The following is a 21,623-nucleotide window of genomic DNA, read 5'->3' as shown; positions in this document are numbered from 1 at the left end:
AGTTCATAAAAAAAACCACATCCTCTGTCTTTGTGGCAGACATGTCCACCATGTCAGGTTTTGAGCTAGAGCCAAATGCTTTTGTGAAATTATGTTGAACACACAAAACACGTTTTACAAGTGTCTATGTGTTCTGCTGGTTTTGTGGAAGCGTTTTGTAAGGGTTTCTGCCGTACCTACCCAGTATAATCAGGATGGTGTCGGAGAAGACAATGGAGCCGGTAACTCAGATAGATATCCTGCTGGTTTCTGTGGATGTGAGGCAGCAGGTAGGACAATCATGCTTGTAAGTAAGTGGTTGCAGGCTCCAATCCAACGTGAGGACCTCATACTGTAATCCAAGATTCAATAAAATTATGGCTGTAAATGGATTGGCAAATTCAGTTACTTTGGGCAAGAGCACTACCACTCCGTTATTATATGATACATATGACTGTATTAATTGCTTTTTTTGTTAAATATCCTACTTAATAGATGACTCTCCTCATCTAACAGTTGATACTGCTGTCAAACGCACAGAAACTGGAGTACAATATTTATACAACTTTTATTGTGTGATTACAATGCTTTTCCACGAACACTGCTGCACTAATGCTTCACTGCAACTGTAATTAGTGTAGTGACATGAAAGAGACAATCGCAGGGGGGGGGGGGGGGGGGACACAGGAGGGGTTAAATCGGTAGGAGAGAATTACGTGAGGACAGTCTTGCAAACGGCTCATACGTAACGGCTGATGAGGACTAAGAAAATAGCAATAGGCGGCAAAGTAAATGATTGGGGACATGAAAGGGAAATGGATATGACTAAACAAGCAGCAAAATCGGGAGATAATTTTGACCTGAGACCTCGGCTATTTAGCAACGATACGTACACAAACTACACTGCAGAATAAATTTAAATGAGAGGAATTAGAAACGAAGGTGGGGGGTGAGGGGGCGGAGCGTAGTTCATAACCGACTCCAGTGGTAGGAGAAATAAGGAGTAACAGCACAAGGATGAGTGTGAGAAGGATCAGACCCAAAACAGAGGATGTAATGTTACAGGGAACGCGCACGCCGATAGTTCGGTTTTCACACGGCCATTAAATACATAGTGATTGCTTCATAGAATGGAATATACATTTGGATAAGCAGTTATAAAACCGATATCTATACTTTGAAAGTGACACATGCACACTTATTCCGGAAAAACGCTGATCCTGATAGAAACCCCGCAGGCGCTCCGTCTCCGTCTCGCAGCGCCGAGCAGGCGGCCGACTGACGGACCGAAGTGGGGAGGGGGGCGCTGGGGAACGGCGGCATATAACCGGTGCATGAAAAAAGCGGCGCCCCGTGAGCATCTGCAAACGCACGGAGAGGATCGGCCGCCGCCGCTGTGTCAGATCAGGGGAGCGCTAACGTTACCTATGTCTCTCCCTATGACGTCGTGAGAGAGCGAGGGAGTGTTTGGAGGAAAAAAGAGGGATGTAAGGAGGGAGGGGATCGCCGTTTAGTCGTGCACAGAAGAAACGTCTATATTTACTGTATTTTTCTATTTAGGCTATACATAAGGAATATAGTAACAATATTCGATTTTATTCCGTTTTGGGAAACCGAGGAATACTGTAATAATAATTATCGTATTGCTTAGGTGCATTGCCACAATCGCTGGTTATACATAAACACAGTTTGGCCAAATACAGGGTATTTATTTTTTTTCACGAGTCGAACTCGACGGATATTGATATTTCGAACTGGCATCTTAAGTATCAGTAAGTACAAACGATCCGGTCGTGTAGACCGCACTGAAGTAATTATTATTTTATAGCAACTTTAATAGTCTTTATAAAAATCGGTGTGTTCGGTTGTTTAATTTTGTTGTCGGGTTCGGCCATCCGCGTATGTTTGCTTAAATGCTACTGTAAAAACGAGCAATATATTATACTGAAGCACAGTTGTAGCTGATATGCACACGATAATAATACGGCCAGTTATAACGTTACCTTATTTCGTTTTCTAAGCACAGGACTATCCAGTTTAATGTTTGTAACTAATATCTGAATTTTTTTTACCTTCACAGTCTATTTTAAAATTCCGTTCTGATATATTAGGTGCGCGTCACATTTTAAATGTTTTTTTCTATCGAGTTATTAATATTTAAGACATTTTTGTAACGACATTGGATTACATTTGTATCATTTTATAGTCGTGATTTTTGGCGGAAATCGCTACTGGTATTTAATCTATGCTGGTGTGTTTCGTTTTAGCTGCATTTTGACTTTAAACACTTAAGCGCTCGTGCACAGAAGCGGTCTCGGTCCTCTGTCGCGTGGGGATAATTAAGCAGCTCGCTTTTCCTTCTAATTGACCATTTTCCCAACTCAACACGGACAAGTGACTGAATGGTGCCGTAAGTAGAATTTTAATGTATTAACCATCATCATCATCACCCCCCCGTCCCCCAAACAGCCCCCTCAACTTTACCTCCGTGCCGTGTGTGAAACGTGTGAAACGTCTGCCAGTTATTGTGCGATACTATAATGATGTATGATGTCCCATTATGCGTGTCTCGGTGTCTGAATGCCCCCACCAGCAGGGGGGACGGTTAATATGATATTTTAGTTTAGCTGCCTGGTCTGTGTAGCCCCTCTCAGTTGTGAGTGTGCAACTCTTTCGTGCCGGGATAGACCGCCTCGGGCTTCGGGCTGCTCCCGCTACGCTGCCATCTCGAATATATATATATATATATACATCTTTTAATTAAATGGAGAATATAGTTAAACATCGTTGTGATTTTACTGTATCGCGTCGGCTCGTACGGTGAATTACACTGATTCTGTATTTTTGTCAGGACGATGTCAGTCACGCATGAGTAGCTCTGTTGAAATTGCGAAATGAAATTCTGCTCCAGGTAATTATGGCGCGCGCTGTTTCGAATTAGGAGCAGAACCGACATTTTAGGAGTTCATTCATTTACATTTTGCTTTTCATGCAGGACAGAATGAAGAAAGAGAATTGTAAGAATGGTGTCTATCTGGTCTTAAAGAGTGTTTTCTCACATGTAGGGAATTTCCTGATTTGTAGTCATCTTAGCAGAATTGCTGAACAAACTCTTACAGCTGGACGTAATAGTTTCCTGGCTTGCGGTCTCTGCCTGCGGTGCTGAAATGAGAGTGTCGGCTAATTTGCAGGGTCATTTTAGCTTGGGACTAGATTGCAATACCATAAAAAGAGAGAGGCATGACAGGACTTATTCCTGAGATGCAATGCATTTTATGTTCTGTTTATTTACGTTATGGTTGTATTTCTGCTTCATAACACGGCTGAGGGGCTTTGTATGTAAATAGACTTTTAATAAGTGTTTCAGTGGAGAAAAACACTCTATGATATATAAACCCGCAGCCCAAGCTCTGTGGAAACATCGCTCCTGTCCATTCACAAATGCGTTTGTCCTTACTATTAATCTGGGGAGTTGTGTGAACAGTTCCCAGTATTCTCAGTTAGTCCTTATGTGGAGGCTTTGCTTGAACCTTAATTGCCCTAAGATGCTGAACCAACAGCACGGCGACCTACTGACAAGGTTTAAACCCCCTGCCTCCTGATTTTTTATTTTTTTTGATCCGAACAGAAATGAGCAGCGAGGAGTCTCCGTGTTGTGTCAGTGTCTCCCAGTATGGAGCCGTATCTCCCTCTGCCTCTTTGGGGCTTTGAAAACTATGGTGCTAACAAACTCTCTCTCTCCACCCCCCACCACCCATCCCCCATCTGCCTGTTACAATCTACCGCTGGCATATCGGCTTCATCCGTGCCGTGATTACGTAGGCTACTTGTGTGATTCCTCTCTGGCTCTGGAACGGAAAATGAGTGGTATATTCCATAATTTTGTTCCGCTTAAAATAGACAGCCTTACGTTTTGCTGGTTTCAGATGTTCTAACCGAACATGGTTGTCACTCGTCTTTCGATGGTCTACTAAATAATATGGAGCTGATGAATGAACTCTGTTGTGCATCTGATATTAAAGTGCCCCCCACGATCAGTGAGTCATCCACACTATTTTTGACGCAACAATACTTCAGGGACACCCAGAGAAAATACTGTCGACTGCTCACATAAAACATTTTCAACCTTAGCTCTTTAAATCAGTCAAAAGTTCTGTAATGCTAATGTAACAGATTGCAGATTAAAACTCACTGTTGGGTAGAATGACGGTGACCTTCTCCAAGTAAAAAGTCAAATAGCATTTTCTGTTTTCTCAGAGTGTTGTATCTACAGAACAGCTGTACATGAATGTGATCCCATATGCATGAATGAATCCACATTTTTACATGAACGCAATGTAAAATCTGCCGGTGTGGTATTGTGTGAATGTGTGTACATACACAATATATAATATATATGTACACAGCGTTGGTGGCTGGTCGGTTAAAGAAGTTGAGGAGGAAAGAAGATAATTCATTTTCACAAAATTGCAATAGTGAATTTTTCAAAGAGGAGCAAAAATGTGTTTTTATATGATAATGAAATTATAGTACACTGTAAAAAAAAAAAGTTGAGTTAACTTAAAATAATAAGGCAACCTATCACAAGCACTTTTATGAGTTAACTGAACAAACAGAGTCTGAAGACAAAGCAACTCAAAGTATTTTGTTAAAATCCTTAGTTCTCACAACATAAATATATTTGTTTACCTAACAGGTTGATCTATTATGTATTCATGATTATTTTCATAATTAGAATTTAATAAACCACAAAACAAATTTCTCTCTTTTTTTTAATAGTTTGTCCGAACACATTACAATACAGTCTACCATATGCCATACACGTCTTCTGCATTAGGCATGTTTGTAGAAAAATAGTACAGAAATGTTAATCATTGGAAAATTTGTAAATTATAAAAACTACCACTTTTTTCAACATAAATTGAAAGATGAGCTCCAAAAAAGTAATATTTTGCCCAAAAACCCAAAACAAACAAAAGTAAAAGCATCCGAGCAAAACCTCGAACCACAGTGTATAAAGCATTCTTATTCGGCAGAACAGCAAAGTACATAAAATCCAAAACAAGTATACGTCAAAATATACTAGATTCAAACACTGCATAAAGAATTTTGTATTATTTTGGCAGATCAACATTGAGAATACATTAACATCTCATCTGAATAAACCTCAAACCTTAGTAAAGTATGATTCATATACTGTATAGCATGAACTATTTTACTGCATGTAAGTGTATCTGAAAAAAAATAGCTTGTACCGCTACAGCCAGATAAAAACAAAAAACAAAACTCAAAGATTCAGTATTCTTTAAGGGTGCAAAGATTGAACCAAATTATACATTGTAATAAATCAGTATGTACTACTAAATTTTGATTGCAAAGATCATTGTCCCATTTGCCATAGCTCCAATAACATCCGCAAAATGGTCAGCTACAACAATTTTGATTTTAGTGACTGGACTCTCGCAGAGCAGGTATCACCAAGATCCATAAAGATTTTCTGAATGACTTCAAAAGTATATTTCAGTTCTTTTGGGTATTCCATATTGAGTGCATACAAGAGACCGAACAAGTAAGCAAAGGCTTCAGGCAGATCTGGAATTTCCTGAAGAACAATGGCCTCTTCCAGGATTATTGCATGGTTGATCACAGTGGCCAGTGAAGCAGGAGTGCCAACATCATCTTCAACCACAGTGAGGATTCTGATCTTTACACCTCTGGTGCTGCGGTCTTCAGGGTCAACGTCCTAGGAGATTAAGTGATAGGAGGGGGCATTAATTGACATGTAAACATAATTACTTATTGTTATTAGGGTTTGAGCAATGGTGGTGCTTGCAGCCCTAATTATTATTTTTATAATGTGCAAAGAAAATGAACAAATGTAATACTAAGCATGCTAACAAATTACAAATAAGGTATGAAAAGGGCAACTTACCAGACACATCTTGAGCAAGAAAGCCGAATTTTCACGCAGAATGAGTGGCAGTCCCTCAAGAGCTGCTCTTTTTCGGTGAGTGACAATATCACTGGCCTGAAAAAAAAAGAAAGTTTACAAAGGGAGCAGATGCTTTACCGCCTTATAAGTCTTATGGATTAAATGGATCTCAAATTGAGAGTAAAAAGGATCATTTGTGATTAATTGCACAGTGCTTTCACAGTGGGGAACAATTATATAGTTTATAATTATTATACAATTATTCCTAAAATTCACCAGTTCAATTAGATTCCCACACAACACAGACGAAAGATATGCAAACTTGCTTTAATTACCCTATTCAGGAAGGTACTTCAGTATTTTAAATATGTGTATTGTATATTAAAGAATCTTAAAGAGTACCTGGTCATCCAGCTTGTCCAAAAGTGTCTTCATTTCTGGACTACTAATTTGCAAAAACTTTTTTTTCCAGCCATTTCACATATTTAAAATGTGATTTCCAGCTAGCGAACTGTCTTGAGGTAAGTTAAGTTGGCCTGGATAGCCAGCGCCACAATACAATTTATTGGCCGTTTAGTCGAGGTAACCGAACGTCTCAAGTGATGTATATTGCCTGAATGTCACACGATGTTCTTGATATACTTAGTTCTCACTGTCTGTTCCACTGTTAAAACCGTTAAGAATACGCGCAACGTTTAAACAGTGCCGACAGGCATCCGGATAGACAGGACTTAAAGTTAACGTTATATTCCTTGTTTTGCAAATGCATATGACTAGCAAACGTCACGTTGAACTCATTGCAATACTCATGTATTTTTTTTTTCAATAAATAAATGACAAATTCGCTGTTCAAACATAAGCATTCAAAAGTCTAAATTAGTTAAAAAGCTAACATAACCCCGCAAGCAGCTACATTCGAATAGATAGTTATTTTGGGACACCAACATCCAAGCTTACACGTCAAATAATATAACTTTAAGTTAGATGATAATAAAAAAAGATTAATACATAACTTACCTATGATTTGGCAGAAATGCTGGACTGCTTTGAACCAGCACGCTGTTTCAAATCAACACTACACTAGTAAAACAGATTATGTAGTTAGCTTGGTAGCACATCACATATTAAATGAAAAAAAAAAGTTATTCGATCATGAAAATGATTGACACTCACCTGTAACTCGGCAGAAACAAGTGAATTGTTGGCACGATGCTGCCCTTTCACTAATCCCCGCAGTTGAAGTTTCATATTACCATGCGATTGGGCCAACAAGACGCAAACGCACGCTTTAACGCAAAACTAACATTTTAATGTAAGTTCAACAAAACATTTTTAGTATTATGCAGTTTTTTAACATTGAAGCAACATATTTGTTGAATAAACTAAGTATTATTTCTGAATATTTCAAACAAAAATATCTTAGTTCAGTTTACTTTTAAAACTTTATCTAGATAACTTTTCATAAGTTGGCTTTTTTACAGTGTAATGAGTTCTTTCAAAGTTACTTGTTTCATAATTTAATCTCAGAAATAGCTGTGGTAGGGCCTCCTATGCCTGTGGAGCAGCTGTCTCTGGTACACAGCACTATAAAATCAGGATTGTATAATGTTAGCAGCAGTGTGGTGTGCGTCTGCCTCACGATTGCCCCTCTTCTGGATTCCTGCCTTTTGTGAAATCATGGAGCACCGTGTGGGAGGTTCATGCTAAGGGGTTCTGCTCGTGTCCCCCTGCAGCTTCTTCTGGTGACGGCTCAGATGCCAACCAGCCAAAGCCACTCGAGGTTGCTGCTCCGGTGTCACGTGTTTACTGTGCCTGCAGCAGAGCCCTGTCACCATGTCAGAATTATAACCCGCAACCCCGACCGCTTCGTCTTTCCCGTATCAGAATCAGAATCGCTTATTTACATTATTATGCTTTTAAACCTACATCAGTCTCAGCCCATTACCGTATCAGCTGAACGCGAAAGGCTTGTTTCATGTAACCCTCATAAACCTTCCAGAATAATCTGCTGTCTGGGTGTTGGGGTGGTGTTGTTGCCACACACCTCTGGAGTTGGGGGTTCAAACGTGTGTGGAACTTGTACGTTCTCACCATGTTGGGTGGGTGGGCTGGTTCCCCGACCCCCCAGTCCATAGGTATGCAGTGAAAAAAACTGGCATCTTTAAATTACTCATTGTGTGTGTGTGTGGATTAGGTTATTACATTATGGGGACCAAATAAAAACCTGTTATTTTGATGCTGTGGGGACCATTTTCAGGTCCCCACAAAGATCTGTGAATGCAATCAAAAGACTAAAAATAACTCGTATTTTGTTTGGTTACTTATGGTTAAGATTAGGGCTGGGTAGGGGTTAGGGTCATCATGTTTTCCCCATAGAAATCAATGGAGGGTCCCCACAAAGAATTACAAGCATGTGTTTGTGTGTGTGTGTGTGCCCTGCAGGGGGCTCGTCTCCTGTCCAGGGTGTTCCGGTGCTGCCGGGGAGAGGTTCCAGGTCCACCATGATCTTATATTGGACAGATGGTTGCAAGACGGACGGGTAGAATATCTCACTGTACCATGAATGTATGCAGAGCAGAAAACAGAAAGCGGATGGACCATGTCGAATCTCCGTATAGATAGCTGGTGTTTTTGTTGCTGTCTGCTTTCTGTGGCAGTTTAAGAACATTGGGAAATTGTCTGTGATTGTCTGTCCTTCAGAATGTCTCATTGTCACTGGTTAATGAGCACTCTGCTGCCATACTGCTAATGTTATGCATCATCAGTGGGCTAAGCGCACAGCCAGTGTCCCCTTGTGTATATTCTCCTTTACTGGGCTTCTTTGATCTTCTACAACAAATTGAAACAGTTCTCGTTTAATCAGTAGGATAATATTAATAGTGGTATTATTTCCTCCATGAAAGAATTATAATACCGTGGCATATAAATATAGAACGATAACATCCATCCACTCATCGTCTTCAGATCGCATCTTTTTGTGCGGGGAGAAGAATAGTACATTTACATTTAATTATTTTGCATTTATTTGTTTAGCATATGCTTTTGTTGAAAGTGATGTAAGTAGCACATTACAAACATCACGCGGCTGTCAAGGACTCAACTAGGCCTGAGTGCAGGGAGGCTGAGCTTCCAGTGAATGCAGTGAAGTGTAAGCAGTGACAGAGCAAGAGTTATGCAACACATTTCAATCAGCACAATAACCTAATGGAGACAGTAGTAATTTAATACTAATAGTCACGCATGATTCTGTGCCTGTGAGTAGAAGGTCACTAGTTCAAATCCCATGGTCAGCAGAGTGATTTCAGCGTTGGGCCCTTGAGCGAGGTTCTCAACCCCAGTTGCACCAGGGACTGGTTGACTCCGGTTTCTCAATAGTGCATCACTTTGGACGAAAGTGTAAGTATATCCTAAATAAAAGGGTGCAGCGTGTCGTCACCTGCCCGTTTGTGATAACCCTTCGTGCTAGAAGGTGTGTGAGGTGCTATCGTGTCCATGGTGCCACCATGACAGCGTTTGGGGAACATGGTTCTTTGAATGTGTCTTCAAATGGCAGCAGACTAACTGGACACTGTCCCGCCGCGAGTTGGCTTCCAGGGACGCGTGGAAGCGATAGTGTAGCCGCCCCCCCGGCTTAAAGCCGCGCCCCCCTCTCATGGACACCTGGCCCTGGGGGCGTGCAGCTCCTCGATTCTCTGGCGTCACTCCTTCGCTGCCGTCGTCGTGACCACAGTTACCGTAGTCGCTGTGATCGCTGTCGTTTAGTGACCTTTGCTGTGTCCTTCTCCTCCCTTGTCATATTCTTTCATTCCCACGCGTTCTGGTAATGGCTGTTGGCAGACCATGGTTAGGCCAGCGATCTTTCCCTTTGAAGACGTTTTTGTTATTTGATATTTAGTATGATCTGCAGGTATTTTCACATGGTGGTTAGCTCTGTATGCTCTGTGTCTGTATGCTTCCTGAGTTTGCGTGGAGCTTGCGTGTTATCCTCATGCCTGCTTGGGTTCAAAAATATGTCTTGAGGTGAATTGGAGTCTCTAAATTGCCGAGAGTGCACAATCACATTTGTGTGCTCGTGCTCTGTGATGGACTGCCCCAGGCTATCTAGGGTAGTGTTTAAGCTCGCCACAACCTCATATTGGATTTGCATATGTGGAAGATGCATGTACGGATGAATTATCACTGATTTTATATTTATTGTAAGTGGGCTATGTAGTATGACTGTGTAAATCAGTGAAATTAAGTTAAGGCGTGATTCACAGAGCTGGCACGACAACAGTACGATTAATGACACAGACATATCTAAATGCCGCACAGACCTTTCTCTTCTTCAGTTTTGGGCGACAGAAAAGAAAACATAATTCGTGTCGGTGTGACCACATCACACCTCTAACAGAGCTCATTGTGCACTTAACAACTTGTGCAGTTTTTGAGGGATAAGAAACATTAAAATAGATCCTTACGGTCAACCTGACTTGCAACTGAAATGCGTACCGTGGTAATTTACTGGTTAAGTCCGATTTAGCTCTTGATTGGCTGTTCCACGCAGGCAGCCGATTATTTAAAATTAAATAATTAACTCCTTTTTGGAGTACAGAATTTACTACTTCAGGAGTGATGCACAAATGCAGTCTTACGCAAAAAAGTGCAAAATCTGAAGCGTATGAACCACGTTGTTCCCGGCATGCTGAATGAATCGAAAGGCCTGAAAAGTCGGAAGACGGGATGATGGGAGAGGAGAGGCAGGGAGAGGAAAAAGTAGGGGGGGGGGGGTCAAAGAATAGGAAATATGAAAAACAGACTGAAAGATAAAGAAGAGATGGGGGGGTGTAAGTAGTTGCCTGGCAACAGCGTTAGGCAGCACTGCCTGCTCTCATTTCTGTCAGGGAAAGCGGGGGCCTTCTGTTACGTGATGTGTCTCACTGTGAGGTGTGTGTGCATGCGTGTGAGTAATCAGGCAGCCGTGCGGCAAGCAGGGGTCAGAGTGTCAGGAGGGTCACCACGGGGCATGTGAAATGACGGTCAGGCATGATTAGCAGAGTGTGAAAGGGCTGCATTAGGTCCACATGCCTCCCCGAGCTCATATCCCCAGGCGTTTACTTTTAAAACTGCACACTGGCCAATTTGTCAATGAGACAAAATGTGGGGAAAAAAAACCAACTGAGAATTCAGTGTACTGTAACATAAAAGTGTGGCGACGCTGTACATTTCCATCCATCCTTCCATCAATCCATCCATCCATCTGAAAACTTAATCCAGTACAGGTGATGGGAACCCTGGAACCAGTCTCTAGCAGTGTGCAGATATGCCAACTGGCACCTCCGAATTGGCTGTAGTGCGTTTGAGTGTGTGTGAGGGTGTGTGTGTGTGAGGGTGTGTGAGTGTGTGTGAGGGTGTGTGTGTGTGAGGGTGTGTGAGGGTGTGAGAGGGTGTGTGTGTGTGAGGGTGTGTGTGTGTGAGGGTGTGTGAGTGTGTGTGAGGGTGTGTGTGTGTGAGGGTGTGTGAGTGTGTGTGAGGGTGTGTGTGTGAGGGTGTGTGAGGGTGTGTGTGTGTGAGGGTGTGTGAGGGTGTGAGAGTGTGTGTGAGGGTGTGAGAGGGTGTGTGAGTGTGTGTGAGGGTGTGTGAGGGTGTGTGAGGGTGTGAGAGTGTGTGTGAGGGTGTGAGAGTGTGTGTGAGGGTGTGTGAGGGTGTGAGAGTGTGTGTGAGGGTGTGTGAGGGTGTGAGAGTGTGTGTGAGGGTGTGAGAGTGTGTGTGAGGGTGTGTGAGGGTGTGAGAGTGTGTGTGAGGGTGTGAGAGTGTGTGTGAGAGTGTGTGTGAGGGTGTGTGAGGGTGTGAGAGTGTGTGTGAGGGTGTGAGAGTGTGAGGGTGTGTGAGGGTGTGAGAGTGTGTGTGAGGGTGTGAGAGGGTGTGTGAGGGTGTGAGAGTGTGTGTGAGTGTGTGTGAGGGTGTGAGAGGGTGTGTGAGGGTGTGAGAGGGTGTGTGAGGGTGTGTGAGGGTGTGAGAGGGTGTGTGAGGGTGTGAGAGGGTGTGTGAGGGTGTGTGAGGGTGTGTGAGGGTGTGAGAGTGTGTGTGAGGGTGTGAGAGGGTGTGTGAGGGTGTGTTTGGGAGAGCCCTGTCATGTGTCACTGTCTCACTGCTTTGTGACTCACGTTTAAACCCTTTCAATACATCTTGATGTCTTTAGTCCCACACTATTGCTCCACATTTCACACTGGCATTGTAAATATAAGGCATTTAAATCACTTATGTGAGGCGATCATGAAATATGTTCTATATTAAAGTAATAATATATTACTATTATAAAGCAGGTGTCCTGGTAGCTGTTTTCAGTAACATACAGAATAACTTAGTAGACATAGTAGACATTTTTATCTCTGTCTAAAGGATCACCTATTCAGACCAACATTATTGGTGAAAGACTTATTAAAAAGACATTAGACACCAATGCATAGTTAGTTTAGGTATAACACAATATTTTGAAATCTTGGCGACACAATCAGGCAGAATTATAATCCCCCCCCCCCCATGGCAGACCTCCTCGGGTTGGTATAATATTATTGCCAACATTTCAAAATACCGGAATACTGTTGCTTTTGAAAATACCATCAAAATACCGCGGTATAAGGTCTGGCCGGTATGAGGGATGAGATATCGCCCAGCTTAGGGTAATACATTTTCCATTCTGGGTTTACACTAACTCACAAAGCTCATCTAAATATGGGAAGTGCTCATAAACGTCCCTGCATCAGTGCTTTTGCTCATCTTCAGTCTGGCGGCGGAGAAAGAGCTCGGTGACATTGAACAGAGCCTAATTGTAGATGCACATTTGGCAGCCTCATCGGTTGGTTAATGCTGTGTCAGTTCCTATCGTGCCAACAGGACTGCTTTCAGATGGTGGATATAGGGGTAGAGGGACCAGCACTGAGGTACAGTAGAGCTCCAGGGCGTATACCTTTCGATGCTGGGACTGCAGCTTTGATTGGGAAGTTGTGTGCATGGTGGTCTGTGAGACAAGATGCAACAGCAGTAGCATCTCAAGAGAGCACAGACTCACACATTAAGGGCAATTTAGAGTTTGTAGTTGCCCTAACTGCATGTTATTGGACGATAAACCTCAGCACCCGGGGGAATCCTGTGTAGTGTGCCAGCATGCAAACGCCACATTCTTGGGGGTAGGAATGGAACCTCCCAGTTCTGGTGGAGTGAGGCCCCCGCGCTTCCTAACAGTATTGGCCGGTCGCCTACAAAGTGCTTGATATATGTATGCCATCACATGCAGCAGCAGCCCCCAAAGGAGCCCCGCTTATGATGAAATATTCATTCCGTATTGACGTGGGCTGCGTCTCCCATCCATGGCCTAGATGCATTTATTCCTGTGGACCGCCATGCAAATGAAGCGTGACGTGTTCATTTAGGACGACCGTGTGCGAGATGCACATCTGCGATGTAGTTCTCTCTCTGCTGGCGAGGTGGGGGAGGAGGGGGGGGTTGTTCAGAGATGGTATTCTCCCAGTCCTGAATTCGCAAGACTGCCGGCGGAGTACTTTTTTTTTTTTACCTCTGTCACACATGGAAAATTTCAGGAGTCCAGTTAGTGCGACTCTGCCGCTAAGCTAAGCTAAGCTAAGCTAAGCAGGCCGCTAATGGTCCACACCCTCCCCGGGGGGGGGGGCTAGGCTGTCCTAGCAGCCCGGTGTGGCTCCCCATGTTTGCCGGTGGGTCGTGTCCCTGTCGCTTCATTTTAAAACGATCCAGCCCCCTTTTGCCGAACCGTAATGAAGGCCTTTGTCTCCTACTGCACGCCATTGCCCTCCTGCCATAGAGTCACCTTGTCACGCATAAGCTGATACTGATGCTGACACCTTAAGGACACAAGTGACATTCCGTAACGTATTGGCTTCATGTTCACATTTGGCTTCAAGATCAGCTATTAAATGATGTCATCTCACTCTTTCCCCCCTGTGCGAATTTTTAACGTCGATCAAAGATATTTTTTTGGCCCCAGAATTAATGCATTCAGTATCTGTCTCACCCCTTCGCAAAAACAGCCAGCTGCATAAAATATAAGGACGACAATGAAAGCCTTTTACGGAGGATTCATGGAGACGAAACAAAAATCTTCAGCCTACCTGAGTTCAATAATTTACTGCCGGAGGAAATGGTGGGGTGGCGCAGATAAAGGGAAGCGCTCGGATGGGTAATTTCTGCGGCGCGTCCCAGATCGGGAGCGACGGGGCTGCCCAGCTGGCGCTGTTCGCCATTCACTGCTCCACGGTTGCAGGTTTCAGTCCCTCCCCACTTCTGGGCAGGCAGAGTCCATGTCTATTTTCCCTGCTCATGCTGATCTGGGTGATAGTGAGTGTATACGGGAATTGTCTATGCTGACCCACTGTATGGTGACTTACGCGCTCTGCTTCCTGGAGTTGGCTCGGGGGAACCACAAGCCCAAAGAGCTTAAAGGTCACAGAATTTTTTCTATATTGTATATTGTAGGTTGCAATATATCGGAGCTAATTCCTGTTTATGCCATTTCAATTGTACTTGTTAGTCAACGTGGTATTTCTTTGTCAAAATCCCAACCTCTATCTCAGGCAGTTAGTATTATATTACGCAACTGTTGTTACATAAGTGTCTCGCTTTTCTGCCTTGAACAATCGTAACATTAGCGTCCTTCCAGAGCACCTTGATAACTTTGCTGCCATAATCATGAGTCGATCGGGTAGAAAGCTGTGCTGGTTTTTGGCTGCCTATTCTCTTGCTCTTGCCGGTGTTGGGAGATGCATTGATATGTTGCAACGGGTGTCACCCCTCGGTCTCCCCAGTCAGATTGCCTCAGGACATCAAAGCTCGCATCACTCGCCGGCGCCCTCATGTGGTAAGTGCCTGCTTCTCAAGGCACATGTGCAGGGCATGAACGAGCAGGGGCCTTTATCACGAAGTGGGATTTTTGGGTTAGCAAGATAAGATGTCTGATTTAAGGACTGGGGTAAACGTAAGTGAACAAATACAAAGCGTATTTAAACCGGAGTGCCTTAAATCTGACAAGTTATCTAGCTAGCCAATAAATCTCATTTTGTGACACAGGCCCTTGACCAGTCGTCCTGGTTGACACGGGTGGGCGGGGCCAGTGTGGTTGGCATGTCCTTTGGATGGCCGTTGGAGGAGCCACCCATGCTGCCTCGTAAATGACTGTAACGGCTTGTCTCCTTGATTAGCTTTATTAACACGGCCGGCCTTTGCTGCTCATCTCTCTGCAGATAGCGCCATGGCTCAGGCGCTCATCACCCTAGCCTCCTTCCTTCTACCATCTCTCACTGTGGCTGTACATAATTCGACGACTGGAGGTAATTTGCATGCGTGTCGGTGAGTGCCTGTGTGCGTTTGCATTCCTTTGTGTGCAAAAAGCCCTTTTTTTAAAAAAATAAAAATCCCTAGCCACGGTTTATTGACTGCCTTGTAGTGTGAAATACAGGCATTTGTGTGCATGAATCTGGTCCCTGTGAGTGTGCACCTGCTTGTGTTACCGGCTGTAACCACCTCCTGCCGTGCCGAAAGACCTGTTGCCAAAAGGATTGTTTTTCCCCCCCCCGAGGAAAAACATTCCTTTTCCAAATCTTACCAAAATATGAGTCACAAAACAATGATAAAGTAGAGGACAGGTCTGTGTTGAGAGATGTGAGGAACTCAGTAAAAAAAAAGAGGCTTGGCTTGTAAATGCAGTCTATTTTGGCTCCCAAAACCACAGAGAGAGCATATGATTAACAATTTCCAGCCAAGAGGATACTCCTCTGTATTATAGTAGCTGCAGACGGGCTTTAGTGGGAGTACTGGCCATGAAAGATAACGGCACACTCAGGTGCTTCAGATGATGGTTTTAAATGGGGCTTCTCTGCCGTGGAGACGAGGCCCCTAGGAGATTAATCATCGTGAGCCAATAAACCCAAAGCAGGAGTAATCAGCCTGGCAGGGAGGGGAACTGGCTGGACCGCAAGGCTGCAGGGTGAATGTCCAGAAGTAGCATTGCTAGCGTAGCCTTTAGCAAGCTGGCCAAACATGCAGCAGTTTAATATGGAAAAAGTGTGCAATCTTTTGTCAAAGATGAAAGCGTGTGGCCAGCTACAAAAAGGGCCGTAAGGAAAAGCAGTCGACACACTGCGGGCCAGATGATCAGATCTGCTCTTAAAATGCACGGTGGTACCGCGTAGCCATCTGTGCAGAGACTGGTTAGCCAGCTGAGTTAGCCTGGTTATTGAAGGTGGTTTGTCAGCGCGGTCAAATGCGCTGCTCACTCACCGACCGCATGAAAGCATCTCGCTGTCATTTCTCTAATGTTACGTTCATGAGTGACAAATATTTGAAGTCTGGAATAATTAAACGAACAAGCTGTCCCTGCAGGATCTAGAAAAACTCTTCTCTGCAGGAAAGGGATGCCGTGGGTGGAAATGAACAGAAATTTGTTTCCTTGCATATCAATCTTATAATGTGTTGCCTAATCCTCCCTCTTCCAGGCTGTGCTATAATTCGCCCTCCCAGAGATGGAGGTATTCGCTACAGAGGGCTGACCCAAGAGCAGGTAACGGGAAACCTATTTAAACAGCTTTGATCTGACTCGACTTTTTTTTTGTTCAACACGTTCTCTTCAGTTCTAGTTTAAATCTAATTTCCATCGAGACACTTAACACTTGCTTTCATTTTTTGAAATAATCAGTAACAAGCTGGTACCTGCTGTTAAAATAGAGAAACTGGGCAGCATTAAAATTCAAGTTCCCACTTAAAATCGTTTTTGAAGTATAAACATTTGTTTTGTCAGCCCTGGCTGGCGAAAACGAGCGTTACAGCTGTCACTGTAATGTTTCGAATTTTGCTTGTGTTTCCAAACACCTGGAAATACAGTGAATGATGCAGTAGCAAAGGTGAAGCGGGCCAACTCGCATCTCTGGCTGCTGCGCATAATATTTTATGCTGTGTGTTCATTTCTAAAATTAACTGGCAGATAATTTTCTATTTTGTGAAATTGTTCGGAAATTATAGCTGTGTTTTTTCATTGACCCTCTGGTTATTCTACCAGCAACCCTGGACTGGATAAGCAGCTGCAAGATAGAAAATAACATGTGGTGTTCATTTTTACGGCTAAACTTTCTAGATTTTTTAGATTTCTAGATTTTTCTAGGTTTTTGAAAACACGAAAGAAATTAAGAATAATCCATCCATTCATCCCTCCAAACAGGTTCACAGCGAGGTTAATATATGGCTGGGGTCATTAATAACCCAGAAGAGTTGACATTGGTTATAATAAGTGACAGAGTGGATAATGATCTGGACACTGGGGTTTCTTTTAGATCTTGTCTAGATTGGTGCAGTGCTGCACTGTCTTTGTGTGTGAACTGCTTCATAGAATGATGATCCATCTGCTTAAGTAGTTAATAGTATTTTAACTTGAATATATTTCCCTAGCAGACAAATAAAACAAGACTTCCTCTCATAAGGCAATATCTAGCTTCTTCCAGTCAAAGTCAATAATGATCCAAGTAGCATATTAGCAGATCTTTCCAAGCCACGCCCACTCGGTGTTCTGAGCTCCGCCCCCTTAACCTTGTAGATCCGCAGTGTGCAGATCCTCCCAGTGGATTATGAGATCGAGTACATCTGTCGGGGCAACCGGGTGATCGTCGGCCCCAAGGTCAGGAAGTGTCTCCCCAACGGCACCTGGACGGACATGACGCTGTGGAGCAAATGCTGTAAGTTGTGATTTCGTTTAATACTTGAGAAAGCAGAGGCAGCCGATTCCTGGGGCAGTTGAGGTTAAGGGCCATGCCCAAGGCTCCAAAAGCAAAATCACCCCACTAGATATGGGATTTAAACTGGCGACCTTTGGACCCACCGCTCACCACGAATCTTACCACTGATGTTCCCCCGGCTGTCTTCTGTCAGTCAGCCCCTGTCCCTCTGAATCGTTTGCATTATTAAATGATTAAACGAGAGAAAAATGTAAAACCTCGAACGCAAATTGCGTCAAAGCTAACCCCCTTATGCTTGGTACTTTCTAGGACTGGCTCAGCTGTTACAGAGTTGTGCATTCTTGAAGTAAATTATGAATAAATGTCTTGTGAGTGCATTTACATTGATTCATAGCAGGCTCTTTTGTCCAATGCACTCGAGGCAAATAGTACATTGGATTCTTCAAGTAAAGCTAAACATGTGTGAGTAGCGTTTCAAGCGAGCCTTAGATGGTGACAACGCCTCAGACAGGAACAGGCAGCCATCATATTTTTTTTGTTGCTCATTGCTAAATTAAAATGCGCTTCTGGGGAACCCGGGGGGACGTCTGAGCTCACGCAGTCTGAGAGCTTTCTCTCTCTCTTACTCTCTCTCTCTCTCTCTCGCTCTCTCTCTCTCTCTCGCTCGCCCAGTGCTACTGTGCCCACGCGTATGGACCTCCTTGGAGAATGGGCAGGTTGTGGCGCGGCCCCCCGGGCCCCCAGTAGAGGGCACTGTGCTGCACTACAACTGCCTGTCGGGCTTCCGTCTGGTGGGGAGGAACTCCACCCTCTGCACCAAGCTGGGCAAGTGGGACTCTCCCAAACCAGTCTGCCACTGTGAGTGCTTCCTGAACGCGCATGTGTGTGTGTGTGGTGTATAAACTCTCTGCAGTGGAATAAACAAAGCGTGTTTGTTACTGAAAGACTCACAAATCATGAGTGTATAGCCACCAAAATTTAATCCAGGTTGCTATAAAAAAACACAATGTAGTCCAATAATTCATAAAATAACTATTTATAATGCTCACTGTGCAAAGGGCCTAATTTTGGCCTTGTGGTGAAGGAGATTGCAATGGATACTGCTAATGACATGAAAGAATGAATCAGAGTCTCTTTGTGTAGTTGGCATAATGCATCTATTGAAAATATCAATATATTGAATGACGGAATAGTAAACCTCATCATGTATCCAACTGTGTTACGATTCCCAGCATAGCCATTATGACACTACATCCCAGTTAACGGGGAACGCTTCTCGAAGTTTAGCCAACGTTACGTGAAGGCCCTATCAAAGCAGGCAGACAACGTTCAGACTCTAACGTTAATGAAACGTCATACCCACGTTTTACATTGTAACAAAGGTTCTGTCAATGTCGGCATGTAACGTTATTACCCGAGCATCATTTTAATACAGCTCATTTTGAAAAATATTGTTTATGATAAAATATCGAACCCATGACCCCAGAGGTGTAAAGGGACAGTGTTACCTTCTCTGCCAGCCCCATCATGTGTCTTTTTGTTATTATCCTTAGTTGTAGAAGTGGGGTAACATTCTGAGAACATCAGGGAAGCCAGATACGCTGAACATTTCCATACCCTAAATCCCAAGATGTTGCAAATGTTCCTAACAGGAACCGCCCTGATCTTTCTGCTTCTGCACTAGAAAAACGGACACGTTTGCAAGCTCTCTAAGCTAAATTTGGCCATAATTAGCCTTTTTTAGAGTTTGATCTGAGAGTTTTATATTTAGTACTGCAAACATCTTCTCAGCATTTATTTAAGAATTAAGCGAAAAATGTTTCCTGTTTTACTTGCTCGCTGAGTTGAATCATAGTATGGCAGAGTAACGCTGCCCTGTATTATAAATACTCAAAAATCTTAGTGGCAGCTGGTCTTACTGGCTACAGCACTGCATACATTAGAGAGGAGTCGCACAGAGTCACTTCCACAGTGGTGTGGGTACGCAGAGCACCTGCTGGGAATGAGCAGATGTAACAGTGTACCAGCCCCCCCTAGAGGTCATAGTGAGTAATTTTCAGTGGGCGAACACCAGTGCATGTGCCAGTCTCTCATTAGCGAAACAGGTCAGTTTTTCTCTAGTTATTGTTCCCACCTGGCTTGACGCGTCCCTTGGTGACTGACTGCCACTTCCCCACTAATTCCTGTGTTTTCTCTTACAGCCGTCACCTCAGATGGTGAGGGTTTGCCTACTTTTCTAGCCTTGTCCTCTCAGCATTACACCTAGAGGGGTATAGAGAGAGTCAAGTGCGCTTAGAAGCCTCGTAATTAACTGCCATGGGCAGTAACCATTGGCGACAAGGTGTTTCAAAGATGAATGTGGGTTTTTGGGCTACTGGGATGTAACGCTTCACAAATTTATGTATCAGAGGTACGCTCTCTCTACACCTCTGTCCCGCTTGCACAATTCTGCCACAGATCTGTCCGGCACATTCCCCAGCAAGCATGTGCTTCAGCCGCCCTCGAGCCAAGCTGCCTTTCACTTTCCGTCTCCAGGGCCTCTCGCTTGCTGTCACCCGCCGCCACATCCGTGCACGGCGGCCGCTCCGAGTCTCCCGTCGGAGCCGAGAGCGCTTAGTCGTGCACTGATTACAGAGGAGAGGCCTGAATATTTCAGACCCCAGGTGCAGATGAGCCCTGAGCTTTGATTGGGGAGACCACTTGCAGCATTAAAGCCCTCCCTGTTCTTCTTGAGCATATTTTAAGTGGGTGTGTTTGTGCTGTGTCCACATCTAAGTCACCGTTTAACAGCGTATGTGCGTCTCACGGTATGGGTGTCCTCACAAAGCTACTGCATATTGTTCTTTTCAGCAGAATTATGTTTGTTGAAGTATTGAGCTCCTGTACAGATTTCCCTATTCAATCTCTTCTGGCTGTGTCAATAAAATAATGTGTCTAGCTTCTTGGGTCAAAGCTCACGTGAATAATACTGTCACTTTTTCTCCACCTCTTTCTCCTTGCCTTGCGTTTCTCCTTTTTGAAGATGATCGACATTACACAGGTAAGAATAGTGGATTTTTCTAACTAAATGCCGACTCCTTAATCAGGGCAGGTAGTTGCCTGTTTTCTTGTAATTACTGAACACTACCAGCAGGTGGCACTTGTTTCAAAGATATGCTCATGTTAAAAAATTGAAAAAGCAGTACACAGACATATACTGATACTATTGATTTCAGTACCTTTTCTATTCTATACTTCCCATAATGAAAAAATATAATCAGTATTGAAATATAATTCTGCTATCTGAAATGTGATGAGAATTCTTGTGTTTAAAAAAACCATAATGAAAAAGTATAATCAATATTGTAATATAATTATACTATCTGAAAATTGACGAGTATTCTTTTTTTTTAAAAAAAGTCAAAAGGACTGTTTTCTGCATGTTATGCCCCTGATATTAACCTGAACAGTGTTTGTATGTTTTGTTCCATAATTATCTTGCAATTTGATAATTACATTTGAAATAAGTATGGAGTTCTGACTTACAGAATCGAGTTCTTATTCTCTGGGCCATCTGCTGTATTAATCACTGTGTCTAGCGTTCACACGACCTCATTTGCTGCTGTCAAAAGGGCTTGAACCTGTTCTTTTCACCCGCTTGTATTCAGTAACTGGCATGGCTGCTGGAGATACAGTGGTATTAAATTACAGTTTTGAACAGCACATGTTACTCCCCGTATGAATAATTGATGTGTCTGTTACCGATCGGCTCCAAGCCTTTGGTAGCAGGTAGTCATGGGCAGGAACAAAGGTAGCGATAATGCTTAGTGGCCTTCAAGTGCATCATATACCTCTGAAGGGAATCCTGTGGTGACACAAAAAAGTATCGTATTATAATGTAAATGTATCTTGATGGGCGTACAGGATGTCTGTCTTAGTGTGACATTCATTGGTGCTGCTGTCCTACACCTCTGGGCCCAGGGTTCGAGTATCTGCGT

At 43.5% G+C, this 21,623-nt stretch overlaps 1 protein-coding gene and 1 long non-coding RNA gene across 10 annotated transcripts in view; one reads left to right on the top strand and one right to left on the bottom strand.

The window, feature by feature from the left end:
- Positions 1–1,245: 1,245 nt before the first annotated feature.
- gabbr1a (gamma-aminobutyric acid (GABA) B receptor, 1a) overlaps positions 1,246–21,623 on the top strand; it is a 53,870-nt gene continuing 33,492 nt past the window's right edge. The window contains exons 1-8 of one of the 7 annotated variants that reach the window (XM_023802579.2): positions 1,246–1,751; positions 2,375–2,389; positions 15,166–15,252; positions 16,417–16,481; positions 17,508–17,646; positions 18,319–18,504; positions 19,848–19,862; positions 20,669–20,686. In XM_023802579.2, the coding sequence (XP_023658347.1) occupies position 1,751; positions 2,375–2,389; positions 15,166–15,252; positions 16,417–16,481; positions 17,508–17,646; positions 18,319–18,504; positions 19,848–19,862; positions 20,669–20,686 (526 nt within the window). In that variant the 5' untranslated portion in view covers positions 1,246–1,750. Of the gene's footprint in view, positions 2,390–15,165; positions 15,272–16,416; positions 16,482–17,507; positions 17,647–18,318; positions 18,505–19,847; positions 19,863–20,668; positions 20,687–21,623 lie in introns of all 7 variants that reach the window. The other 6 variants (XM_023802578.2, XM_023802582.2, XM_023802581.2 and 3 more) reach the window with 6 other exon arrangements.
- Positions 4,738–7,390, bottom strand: LOC140592544 (uncharacterized). 3 transcript variants are annotated; one of them, XR_011992865.1, is made up of 3 exons: positions 6,314–7,390; positions 5,912–6,007; positions 4,738–5,722 (listed from the first exon to the last, which is right to left on the bottom strand). It is a non-coding gene; the product is annotated as an uncharacterized lncRNA (long non-coding RNA). The 3 variants fall into 3 exon arrangements; XR_011992864.1 differs by having other exon boundaries at positions 5,912–6,991; positions 7,085–7,390; XR_011992863.1 differs by having other exon boundaries at positions 5,912–7,390.

This window comes from Paramormyrops kingsleyae, chromosome 9 (assembly GCF_048594095.1).
Source record: "Paramormyrops kingsleyae isolate MSU_618 chromosome 9, PKINGS_0.4, whole genome shotgun sequence".
Classification (NCBI taxonomy): domain Eukaryota; kingdom Metazoa; phylum Chordata; class Actinopteri; order Osteoglossiformes; family Mormyridae; genus Paramormyrops; species Paramormyrops kingsleyae.
The sequence above is the reverse complement of the archived record's forward strand: the minus strand, read 5'-3'. Positions and strand labels throughout refer to the sequence as shown.